Raw genomic sequence first — 13914 nt, forward strand, 5'->3', positions numbered from 1 at the left:
CAAACGTACAAAATCAGCAGGGGGTCAAATACATTTTTCCCACACTGTACAGGTAATGGACAATACAATTGAACCAACAAGTCCCATACAGGGCAGTGAGCCATCATATGTGGCCAGAGCGGCCTGTATGAACCATGGCATAGTCTACCAGCATCTGGAATTCTTCAGGAGGGATGAGGCACCATTCGTCCTGGAGCAAATCAATCAAATCACAGGTGGAGGTTGTTTCATTCCAGAATATCCCATAAATGCTTGATTGGGTTCAGATCTGATGACTAAGAAGGCCATGACATGGATAACATCAGTTTCATCTTCATTAAACCATTGGGCGACCACATGCGCTCTGTGGATCCATACCATAAATTAGCAATTAACATTAACAGGGAATGAGTGCACCCAAACCATGCCAGGAAAATGCACCTCACAACATTACAGAACCACCAGAACCCTTCACTGTTGCAACCAAGCACTCAGGCCTCCAGAGTTTTTCAGGTCGGCACCACACGTGCACTTGTCCGTTAGTCGAGAACATGATGAAGGACAGTTCATCGGACCATATCACATTTTTCCACTCCTCAGTAGTCCAATGACTGTGGTCTTTGAACCACTCGACTTGCAAACGTGCACTACCAGGAGTTCTCGGCAGAACATTTTTGATGAAACTGACTGTTCACGCCCCAGGTTGAAATGTGCAGTCAAACGATCTGCAGTTGCTCGCCTGTTTTTTCATACATCGAATTAATCACAGATATCATGATCCTGGAGTATGCGGTCCACCTACTGTCACCCTTTGCTGATGCTGTCTTTCCCTCGCAGTTCAATGCTTACATCACCTTAGACACATTGCCAAACATGCCCCAAAAATAATTTTTCTATATGACCCTAAGCATGCTGGGATGTTATTTGGTGTCCCCTCATTTACCCAGGTGTTTCTATTTGTTTGTCTACTACCTGTACATGTAGTAGTTTTGTTGAGGGAAGTTTCTGTGAGTGACATCAGTGAGTGACAAATCATACTCTAAAGAGAACTTCCAAAAGAAGCACAAAAAATAAAGCCACTAAAACAGGGGACAAGGGAAATACCTGGAACAAAGCATATATTTGTCTTTGTCAGGCTTTACATCAGCAGTCTTTATTACTTAACATGTTGGTGGAGAAAAGTCTTACTTGTACAGTGACTGAATAATGTCAATGCTATCATTCTGTGAATAACTCCCAACTTCTTATCATATTATACATTATACATAATGCGTTATTGCCATTTCAGTTCCACATATGTTATCCTGTGACAATTAATCTACGAGGTAATAGGTACGATATAAGTCATGATGGTGGGTTGATGGCAGGAACAGTACTGTCAAAGATGCTTTCTTTCAAAGACATCTGCACACATAATCAGAAAGATTGGCAGATGGAATGGGAAACATCTGATCGTTGTGCATTTGGTGGGTGGGGGTCTGTGGCATCTACTATTGTTTAGCCACAATTCATGGGGGAAAAGCCAGCTGTTAAAATGCAGCCAGCATTAAGCTATTTTTCAAACCAACTGACCCTTTCGATCTGTGAAGTTTGTGCTGCGCCAAGAACAGTTTTGTTGTCAAACTCACTTATACTGTTCGATGTCCTGACAATGTGGGAACTGTGTATGCTTCTTGATCGGTAGTGTTTTCTTCTCCTTACATATCAGGGTGAAAGGAAGTTAAAAAATCATCTAATCTAATTGAAATGTCCAAAAGCAGGTTGCATGATCTCATTGAGCTGTATCAGAGCACATTGGTGGTGATCTCTTACACCATGGGCGAATACCAACCTGAATATAATCTGTCCTAAATTGTGCCTCAGTTTGACACACAAAAATATTGTGGTATTCTCCATGTAACAGGCAGAACATGGTATATATCACAATATATTGAAATGTGCATCTTGCCTGTTATAGCTTTCAAACACGGTTCACAGTTGATGGTGCTCTGCTCAGTATCTTGTTTCAAATATTAAATCACCCGTTATTTCTTAGCAGTCAGCTCACATCCACTAGTGAGCTAAAGTTTCATCATCTTCCTCTAACAAATGATCATTTTTAAACCTTCCTATGCTGTTCAAATGAGTACAGATGAGAAATTAAACCTGTGTTAGAACATATTATATTTTTGATATAATAGCTTTCGCTTATGTTTATTTTTGATCTATGGGTGACAGGAAAAGGTACATGAAAATGTTATAATACTTTCCCTGTGATATTTGTATCTTCATTAAAACAAATGATACCGGTATATCTCCCAACCCAACCTCTAGGAACAGGTATTCAGCTTGTAACAACATGAAATCATTACAGAAGTAAAAATAATGTTTGCCAAGTTTTTGTGATAAAGACCAAAATCAGCAAGAGCTTCACAAAGACTGAGTAACCCCAGTCTTTTTCTAAGAGTTTGAGTTCCCATGGTGTGAATGTATTAAGTAAAATATAATTTTGCTGAAAGACAATTTCATATTGTATGTGAAGGCACTGAACAGTGTTTCTAAGAGGAAACTATTAATTTACTCCTAGTCAGAGATAGAAAACAGCAGATTGCTGCAGATTTTATTGTTAGGTCTTTCAGGTATGTTTTTTTTTTTTTTACTACTGGCAACCTTTTGATATTGGAGTCTTCTGCTACATTTCAAGGGACTTGCAAAATATTCTGCTTTTTAAGCACATCTTAAATTCACCAATATATTTTCAAACAGGGCAGAACCTGTTACGATTGTGTAAATTGTGAGATCAGGATATTGTTTTTCCACTGGTGTCACTCCAGCCGGGGAGTGGGAGTGTCTTGAGTCTTTGCACATCTCTGAGCATTTTCATAGGCTAATTGCTTTTGCTGACTGTGTACATATGTGAGCTTATCCCCGCAGTGTATGCTTACAATGTCATACTACCACATTATAACAGAAATTAGATTTGTACAGTGGTGCCGCAATTTATACTTGTATGGTCTGCCACTGCTTGCCAATCTTAAATGCCCTGTTGTTGCTTTGTTTTTGTAATTTTCAGCTCTTGCTATGGGTCAGCCATTTAGGTTAAACATTCTCTCCATCTGATGCGATCGATGTTCCTTGAGGATTGTTGGTGACATCCTTATGCCATCTCCGGGTGGTGCACAATGTCTGTGTTTGACTGTAACTGTAGATCGACACAGTCCACCATCCTCTTATTGGCAAGATAGAAAACTTATTTTGCAGACCTCTAGCAGACGCAGTGTGTTTGTATGGCTATCTATCCAAGAAAAGCTGGGGAAAGAACAACCGACCTTTGGAGATGTGCGGTCATTATGCAGAGAGAATTATAGAGCGAGTATTCTTGTACCAGCTCGATTAGCGTTTTTTTTTTTTTTTTTTTTTCTCCACCCCCCCTTCCCCCTTAGTCATTTTGAAATCCCATCTGGCTGTTTTCATTATTTTTGGAATGAAAGGAGAGCATTATGGTCCAGTCTTGCATAACAACCTTCAGAGACATTACAGCGTTACTGATGCCCTTTTGAAGGAAATTGTGCAATGCATGTAATGCTGAGTGGTACCTTTTTAATGTATTTTATTTAAGGTAACGTCAGATAGATCTGTTCGGTCTATTAGGTGTTAATTGTTCTTACTCATAACCCGAAACACGGCTTGTTTATTTAGTAATGTAGAAACAGCCAAAGCATTCCATTGACTTGTATAGAATTGTACGCTTTAGTTTCTCAGCACACCTTTTCACAAGCTTACACTAGCTGTTGCCTGAATTGATGTGTCTGCATTTTATACATTTTTAAATATACATAGATATTGTGTTTACATATTGTAATTTTGAAACCAAACCTGGGAAAAAATTGTCATTGCCTTCAAAGAGCTTTTTCTTTGACTCTTGAAAGCTGACAGCCAGGCTAAATCAGTTTCTCGTGACCAAGTCTCTTCTAAATCTTTAAAAATGAACTTCCCCAATTCTTCAGTCTATCAGGATCCTCGGATTTCATAATATCATGTTACTATTCTATCAGATATTGCTCCAGTTTGGCTTGGGCGGGTGAGGTGTTTTGTGCTATAATGATATGGGTATTTCACCAAGTCAACAAATGAAATAATTAGAATGATATATGTCATTCAGCTGGAGCCATATAATTGAGCCATCTGTTCTGGAGAAGAGGCTGAGTATAAAAGGAGACCAAAAGAGATGAAAGTAACTTATGGTAGTTTCCAAACTTTCCCTCCGTCAAGAAAACTAGGTAGTTAATTCACTTTGGTTCACATTGAGTCCAAAAGAAACTTGAGCCTTTATAAAGTTTGTATGGGACAATTATAAGTCAAAGACCGTCAGAAGCAGGAATATAAAACCTGAATTATTTGCATAGATGATGAATAACCTATTAAAGCTTGAGCGTTGTGTATGGTGGGAGGTTTTTACAACACCTGAAGTGAAGTTATTTGCACACAACCAAAGTGAATTCAAAAGCAAGAACACTGCTTTATAACCAGCATTATTTAGACTTTGGGGGACATTGTCTTACCTCAGTCAAGTCTGATTATTGTAGAATATGTTTTATAAAAAGATATTTGTAGGCAAGTTCAATTTGCTTTTTCTTTGTACCCTGAAATGGCAATGTTATTCGTGTTGATGTATAGAGCAACATAATTTAGATCTGAGCTATACAAAGCTTGATTTTGTTGTTTTACAGAACACAAGTAGTAACAAGGTTATTATTCTCCCACAACATAGCAATTTTTATTTTCATCCTTTTCATCAGTTTATCAGTTTATCAATGTAACATATTTTACATTCATCAGGCTTTAAATCCTAATAAAGATCCAGTGTGGACTAGTGGTTAGGGCTCTGGCCTCTTGAACATAGGAGCATAAGTTGCTCCCTGTCAGCAATGATAGTCACATTCAAACCAACAATATCTCGATGATAGGTCCCAACCTGCAGTACAAATGGAGACTTTTACTGGCAGAGTCACTTGCTATCTCTGGCTTTTATCTTTTCTTTGCCTTTCAGAAAGGCCATTTTCCACCCAGGGCTGTTGAATCCCAAACATTGCTCTCAGAAATAGGATCAGTTTATTTAATTTCTCCCCCCAGCTCCTGACCTCAGTAAATTTAAACTGTTTTCTTTGTAGACTTTTTAAAGGCATAAATGTCAAGATTTATGGTTGTATAAATGTAAAGTGAGCGCTTGAACGTGAGCACTTGGGGAAAACGTGAAAGGTTTGTTAGTTGAAGGTCATTCCTGAATGGCACGGTTTGTGTATCCTAGAGGATCTGTCACTGTTGGCCTTGTCTACCTCTTTGTAGCTTCTAGTCCATATCCTCCCACTGTCTGACAGTTTACTTCTATACTGCTCCCCTGGGAGCTATTGCTCCATGAAGCTGTTTATTTGAAAGGGGGGGGGATCCAGATTTTAAAGAAACCATTCAGAGTTAAATCTCTCCTGGTGATTTTTTAAATACTATTTTAATTAGCAATTACATTATGACATAGAAATGTCTGTTTTATGTTGTAAAGATTTATTTTTTTATTTTTACAGCCTTTTTTTTATGGCTGTGAAACTAAAAGTTGTCATCTGCGTGCTTGGTTGTCGAAATGAGGGATGAGAAGCCTAGTTTGCTATAACATTAGCCTGCAGAGACTAATCCAAAATAATTTCTTCCATTGGGGCCTATAAAACCTGGACCATTTTCATGAAAAAGACATGCACAGGTGCAAGTGCTTAAGTTGCCTCTTAACAAACTAATCTCAGGTTATCCACCTGAGCATGTTCCTCAATCCTGTGCTACTATATCACCATCTTTATTGTGCAGTGCCCAGCGCAAGACCCCCACCCCAGCCCCCATTGGGAACAGCGTGGAGAAGAATACAGGAACACACACTCCTCTTTCCAGAGCATCTGCAAGCAATCTGGATTTCCTGCTTCTATTCCGCCTCCAATCAGAGAACTTCAAGCCCCGATTGATTGATGGGGCTCAGAAGGCGTCCCATCCAAAATAAGCATTATGCTCTTAAGCCCTGGCAACACAGTACCCCCAAGAACAGCTACCCAAAGGAAATGTCCCGGACTCCTTCTCCTAAATCTACAGTGGAACATAATTCTAAGATAACTCACAGTTAAACATTCATTACATGTTGGACAGAAGATGATAATATTGCTGTGCATCAAAAAGGTGAAATGGAGACCGGCATCATATATTTAAATAGTATGTAATCTGACCACCTCATTTGGATTCAGAAACCTTTCTTATTGTTCAGTGGCTCGGGACACAATATGCCACAATCACAATGTCATTTTTTATCACAATCATTGCCTAAGGCACTTTTGCTTCAAAAACATTTGTTTGCACAGTGCCCGGAAGTAAAAGGGTATTCCTCATATTTTTGTGAATGAGGATTCATGTGATAACATTCACTATAATAACAAAATGACTTGTGTCAGGACGATGTTTCTCCATTGCCTGTAAAACGGACAGTGATATACAGATTTTGTGATCCAAAGCTTTTTCCAGAGAGTGTAGAACAGATTCCTTCAAGGTCAATCACAATAGCATGTGGCCTGAATGTGGTCCTTACACCAATGACAAACTCTTGGGCGAGCAATGCGAAGATCTGTCACAACCTCCCGACAGCCACTCTTCACCTCGGCCCTATTCAGTTATGTTTCTCTATGGATTGTTTTAAAGGAGGCATTGACTTGAGTGCTGTTTATGCAGCTCGGAGTACAGAGCAGTACAATGGACCATTCTCAATAGAGCAGTGGAGAGCACTTGGCCAAAATGTCTGTGCTCTTGGATCTGACACAGATAGGCAAATGTTCCCACACTTAGGTGTGTTATTTGCAAATTCAATAATAAGAATCCTTTTTCCTATACGTAAGTTCCCATTCCGTATGACAGGTGTATCTCATTATTTTGGATTAAGCATTGCACAAACATGTCCAGTCCTTTATTTTATAATAGTGGTTATTTTCTATACTTTTTTTTATGCTAGCTTTTAAATTTGCATCAGAATAGTAAATGGAATATACGAGTAATGAATTCAGAACCAAGGCAAATTGGCAGAGGAATCAAACTTTTAGTATGGATTGTTGAATTTTTGATATGCAGTGTTGAAAATTAATATTTAATGTGTATTTTCAGTGTACATTTTTTATAACCTGTGTACCAAATGTAATTTTTCCAGTAGTTTGCTTCTAAAAACCAAACCTGTCTGTTCAAACCTCAAACCAAAAAATGAATATAAACCTACAAAATTACTCAAGAAGAAGAAGAAGAATATAAACATTTAAATATGCAATAGCTCCGTTTGTGCTAACATTTCAAATGTAACCGTTTGAGATTCCTGTGAATTTGTAATCTGGCAATATTTCGTCTTTTTGAACGTATTTGAAACAATGGTGCCAGCTGTAATTATGAACAGAAGGAAATCATGCTCTTTCTCTGTATTTATTTGCATACTCTTTGAGACACATGAACTCATAATATCAGGAGTAATGAAAACGTTAGGGCCTGCACTGTCCAACCGGCTGACTGGGGCTTCATCGCACAGTGAACCCAATTAGCATATGTTTTTCCAGTTCTTGAGCACACGAGGAAAGGCATAAACCCTATCTGTGGGTAGCAAAGGTTTTATTGCAGTACTTTTGATTTCCATGTCAAAGAACAAGAGCTGTTACTACTCTATACATATCAAGTAAATAATTGCACAACTTACACTCTTCTGTAGAAATCACATGATGGATTAATTTACTCCTGGTTGACCAAAGCAAAATGTTTCCAGCAATGTCTAATTTGGTACATGTTTCTTTGTTTCTGGTAACACATCAACATACAACATACAGAGGGAAATGTTTGTCCAGTTTCTAGAAAATGTTTCTTGCACGTGTGTGCTGCCATTACACAAGTGTGTTTAATGAGCTTTTTTCAAATCCTCAGCTTTCAGTCAATTCAGTCATGTTACTCCATTGGGTTGTTTTGCTTGTCTGCTTGATGTATGGCCCTGGTCACAGATAGAAGCTTGCAGTGGTGCCATGTTTGCCTTCAGTTGTTGAATCACTCAGCATGTTGCTGTTCAAACAGCATGTGCAACTGTGGGGCATATTCATAATACCTCTACCACTGAGTTACATTTGCCTGTGTATTTCTTCCTAATAATATGTATTTTTTCAAATAACACCATGTGATTTTAAAATGACAGATAAATCTTGAAAAGTCTGCTGAGCAGGATTTCAGAAAAACAAACTAACACTAGCCACTTTGTTTCCTTATGAGTATTGGGATTCGTTTGATTTATCATGTTCTGGAGCTTAGCTAATAATGTAAAAATGGCAGACATTTGAAGAGGCCTAATTCAGGGACTTCTAGTTGTCTCATGTCACCACTCTCTCAGGGGCATCACACCACCATTTTAACCCATTCTTCATAATGTGTACAGAAAGAAAGACTGGGAGGGAGGGGTATAAGCTGCCATCTTAAGGTGACATCATGTGTTCTCCTCACCTACATTTCTGGAATGGAATGATCCTGTAGTTTTTCTTATTCCTAATTATTCTTAAAAACGATCTCAAGAATGTATTTTTGCATTAAAACTACATATAATTGTTATAATAATAAGGACATTGAGCAGTTAGCATTAATAATGCTCTTTTTAAGGATAATAAGTTAGGAATTTCAAGCACTTTTGTTTTCTACTTGCCTGGCAGAAAATGTTTTATGAAACAGTGAAGGTTCATGTTAATGTGACTAAAGAGCTGTTTCTGTTCCAGTAGGTCGTCTGGTCTGAAGAGGGACGGTCTCAGGAGCTGAAGCAGGAGCAGAGGCAACAGCGGGCTTTCATCTGTAAGCGCTCAGAGAGAGTGAAGGGGGGGTAGAGAGAGAGAAGGAGGAATAAAAGGAGATAAAAACAGTACCAGTTCAAGCAAGAAGTGGTGCCAAAATATTTGCACTTTCTACTCACAATGTTAGATATTTAGTTGTTTTGTTTGTTTGAGGATGACTTTAAAAAGTTGAAAGAAAGAAAAAAAGACAATGAAAGCCTTCTGTAATGTTCTTTGAAACTGAATAGCTTGCACTCTCTATACACCACTAATCTAAGAAGTGCGTGTCCGTGATTCCCTCCCCCCACCCCATCCAACATTAAAGCATTTACCAGGTCTAGCCCCATGAAATGTAAGAAAGCTGTTTATCACATCAGGTGAGACATAACAGTCATATGTCCTAATTCTCTTCCCTTATCAGAATCCCACCTCCTGCAGAGCAAGTAGATCAAAGATTAGCAATCCGGATTTTGTAATTATTTAATTAGTGTACGATACTAAACTTTTAAGTGCTTTATTCCTTGATTTTCTACAGAAGGTCTAATGCGGTATACATTGTACTTTCATATGCTTCCAAAACAGGAAAAGGAAAGTCAAGAGTTTGAAGCAGAATGTTTTTCACTAGCAATTATATGGTGAGTAATTTAAATAATTTCTAGCTGTGAGTGTTACCTGCTACCTGGGTAGGCACTCCAGAGGGAATTTCCAAGTTTGTCTTTTGCCAACATGAGAGCAGTAACTGTAAACCTTATTAATTCTGGCAGGTTTTGGAATAATGTACCATTTTTTTTGTACACACAATCCTGTACGTTGTCCATAATACTTTTTTCATTCTACTATCAAGTTACTTATTAGTGAAAATTAGAGGTTGTTGTCTCCAAGTCTTTAGGTTTCCTGAATAAACAGACTAGTCCCTTTTGTGCCATTGAAATCAAACCACAAAGGCAAATTGCTTGGGGGATTCTCACTTTTATTCCACATTAACAAATAGTATATAGTGGCAAACCAAACCTAGTCTTCCCACAGAGGGATGAAACATGCAATTATGCAGTGCAATGCATACATGCACGCACATTACACGGGGTTGGGGGGCGCCAATTTAGGCATTGCCTATTTAGCAAGGCATAGACCGGATTGGAAAATTGATTTTATATTTGACTTATATTTCACATTTTCAAAGGTTTGGTCATATATTCTGAAATGCATTTTGAGGTTTGTTTTTATTTTGTTTTTGTTGTTGAATTTTTTCTTTTTTTTAAATCCACACAACTTTGTTGTTTGCAAAATTCACCACAAAATCATCTTTACAGTTACACTGAGCTTGTTGAGCTCGTTTCTTAATAATAATGGAAAGAAGATGATGATATTTCCGAACGTAGCTTTTTCGTATTAGAAATCGAGAGCTCTGAGAATGACTGTGGTTGACCAAACCCAGCGGATTAGTCTCTGAATACAAACAAACTATTTGACAGTCTTATAACTTAATTTCTCATGCAACCCACACAGCAAACAAAAAACTGACATTTTGGGGGAGAATTGGATTCTAGTGGAGGACGTTTAAGAGAGAGATGTCCGTATTTAAATATAAGCAAATAAATATAGCCCGTTGGCTAGAAGTCCTCTTTCTTACTTACAAGGACAGATTTCTATATAGTTTTTTGTTTTGTTTTTTCATTTTGGTTGTGTATTTTTGTTTTTAATGGCATATAACTTGTACAATGAAGCCATTGCACCGGCTCTTGGAAGTAAAGTAAAATGCTTATGATGTAAATATGTATAATATGCTTTTTTGTTTTCATTTTTTATTATTATTATTGCGAAAGCTTGGGGTTTGGCGTGTCATTAAAAGCTGTTACACTAATCTCACTGCTGAGATCGCTTTTATACCATTCTGTAGTTTGAACAAAGCATATTTCTTACCAAGGTTACAGGTTAAATTCAAAATAGGTGTAAGACATGAACTGCATTTAATCTCTATAAGTGTTGTAAGATGTCTCACACAAGCAAAGTGTAGATGACAGGAAGTCACCAGTGTTCAAAGATGCGTGAGTATCTGTCAATTTGCCTTACAGACGAGTAATTACACAGTAATTAAACTGTGCCAGACCTCCACCAACAGAACACACATGGGTTTAATTAGTTATCGTAATGACAACAGCAACAGTAATAAAGAAGCTTCGTACTTTGAAATACAATTTTAAAACATGCAGCCATTTGGGTTTATATTGTGAAAAGCGCTACAAAAGTCATTTGAGATGTACACCAGGGAAAGAATGTGAAGTTTTGAGTTAGACTTCTGAGAAAGCATTTAAATGATGTTCTGACCTGAACCCAAGATTCAGGGGTAAGGAGCGGAGGGGGATTCATGTGCTTTAATTGTAAACTCTGTATATGAGTAGTGTACACTTGAACAAAATAAAAATTAATCTTGGTTTAATTTAACTCTGTTAACTTGCTCATCTAGTGATTATATATTATTATTATATTATTATTATATTGAAAATTAAAGTTGAGCAACATGCTAACACAGAAGAGATACTGGCAAATACTGTAATCAGGAAATGCTGTGTGTAGCATAAAATAAATAGTTTTTAAATAGTTGTTTCCTGTTTTAGAGAGATATATGTCTAACATTTTCACAATAGGATCACAGCAGGCAGTGACTGCAGTTCACTCACTGCAGTCTCCGTCAGTAGCTCTTGATATCCTACGGTGCTGCGACTGCCTTCAATCTCCTGCTGTAACATCCCAATCAGACACACCAGCAGGGCCAGTGAAACCGTTCCAGACCCGTGACTTTAAACATCTCAATTATTCAGTTAGAGCACAGTACTGTGTGTGGAGGGTGGGAATGTGAGAAACAAGCCTTAATAGGTTGTGATATTGCTTCAGATTTTACGCTGTAAAATGTACTGCAAGACAACTTTTGCATACCTAGCTGAAGGGGGAGGGGGAAGTGAGAGATTTTGGAGCAGATTAGTGACACCCGCTGGTAGCAGATTGTAACTGCTGCTAATGTGACTCGGCAAAACCCAAGTTTGTTCTGGTATTTAATGCATGTCTCATAGACATGTCATTAAATATGAGGAACAAAAGCAATGCCTTTTGATCTGTATTTTTTTTATTTAGCCTGTTGACCTCTGTTATTTGAAATAAATATTTTAAAAACATTTTTTTGTTTGGGATGTGAATTTCAATATTTGTAATGGATTACAAAAAGCGGCAGGAATTGCTCATGGTGTAGAATCTTATATATATATATATAGTGTGTGTGTGTAATCCTACAACTTAGTTAAATAAATAAATACATACATTTTTACTTCAAATGATGGATCCTTAAAAGAGTCAGCTGTGTATTTAAATATTGAAAAGTAATTCTCTATAATTCAGTTTTAAATACATTCTCTATATTGATTAGTCTCTCTTAACTAATATTTTATACTAATTGATATTATGTTGTGCTGTACAACCTCCTTGATTTAGTCATGAGGTAAATACAAAACGTCCATGTAGAAGAACTTATGTCTTTGTATATTAACATTATATACAATGTCTGCTATCATCATTCAAGAATTATTCTTATATTTTAATCATACACTTTTTTTCTTTATCACATTCATATTGTATATAAAAGATTACAAGACAAAAAATGTAACACTGCCAGAATTATTACTGTATACAAATTTACTTAGGTGCCTTATGCAAAATAAACATAATTTGCAAGATAATGCTGCTTAGCTTTTAGCAAGTAATATGAAGAATTGTTGTGGATAAGTTAGGTACTAAATCTATGAAAAATCTTGTCTTTTTTAAACCTGAAGCTTAATCAATTGATTAAAAAACATAAACCACTTAAAATGCAAATGTATCTTGGTGCCATCATGACTATTGTAAGATTAATAATCACAGTGGCTTTCTTTATTTCTTTCCTTATTTGATGAAGCGATTGACATTTTGGAGAAAATAATTCCCCCTTGCACTTTTTATTTGAGATAAACCAGTGCATCACTAAAAGAACACAATTTCCTTTGTATGTATTCATATTATACATATTTCCTTCAGTACTTTCATTGTTGGAAGGTGCTCAAGCTCCAGCTGAAATTACAATAGTAATAGTAATACAATACAGTAATATTGTGGAAATTACATTCCACAATAGTTTTAGCTGGAATGTGAGCACTTTTCAACAATGTCCTTATTTACAGTACAGTATGCATGGCTTTGAGGTGTCCTAAAAGCAAAATCGGGGACACTTCCTCGGTTTCTCCTCCCTAGTCCCGTATCTCAGCAGTGGGAAATTAACCGAGGCCGAGGCCGTGCCCGCGCCATTGAAGTGCAAATGAGATGATGTGGTACTGGAGCAATAGCACCCTCCAAAGTAAAAACCAGGGCTGCATGAGCAAACTGAGCTTGGGAGGGGTGGGAGGTGGGCATGGAGGCTGAGGTAGGGGGGCAGGGGAATGGGGGTGGGGTGGGGCTCCCTAGGAGATGAAATGGGACCCAGAAACAGCTGGAGCACATCTGTCTTCCAGTGCCACATGTGGCATTTGACATCCAGTGTGAAGTTCAAAAGATTTTTATAATGACGCAGCTGCTGAGGGATGCGAGATAGCATGGGGGCGGCTGGAGAGTGGGTGTTGGGAGTGTGTGTGTGCTGTGAGGGGTGTGTGTACGGGGCATTACATGTAAGTGTGTGTGCTTGTGTGGGTTTGTAAAAATACAGGTCTCCCAAAGAACTCACTAGGATGCATTAGTCACCCCTGGGGATTTTTGGGGAAGAGATCCCAGCAAAACATATCCTCACCTCTAATTCACTCCAGTCTGTGTTCTTGAGATGCAGCTGTTTTCTCTCAAATGGAGATCTGTGATCAACTTTTGTATTCCTTTTTAATAAAATGCAAAATTAAAACAAAATAATGTTAATTCAGAACTAGTGACGAGTCAGAACAGTGTGCTAAAGCTTGAATATGAAATTAAATGGGGGGTAATTATGTTTATGTATTAAATAATTAGTTATTCTTGGTTGCATTAACCTGCACTGAATGGATGTAACTGGGCTATTATATTGATATTGCACAAAAGAAAAGTACCCTCAGGC

General features: G+C 37.6%; 1 protein-coding gene across 7 annotated transcripts in view; it reads left to right on the plus strand.

The window, feature by feature from the left end:
• The window catches only part of smoc1 (SPARC related modular calcium binding 1), a 103646-nt gene extending 91660 nt beyond the window's left edge, over nt 1-11986 (plus strand). For 5 of the 7 annotated variants that reach the window (XM_066694973.1, XM_066694972.1, XM_066694976.1 and 2 more), the window contains one exon: nt 8766-11986. In XM_066694973.1, the coding sequence (XP_066551070.1) occupies nt 8766-8782 (17 nt within the window). In that variant the 3' untranslated portion in view covers nt 8783-11986. The remainder of the gene's footprint in view (nt 1-8765) is intronic. The other 2 variants (XM_066694975.1, XM_066694974.1) reach the window with 1 other exon arrangement.
• Nucleotides 11987-13914: the final 1928 nt, after the last annotated feature.

This window comes from Amia ocellicauda, chromosome 21 (assembly GCF_036373705.1).
Source record: "Amia ocellicauda isolate fAmiCal2 chromosome 21, fAmiCal2.hap1, whole genome shotgun sequence".
NCBI lineage: Eukaryota > Metazoa > Chordata > Actinopteri > Amiiformes > Amiidae > Amia > Amia ocellicauda.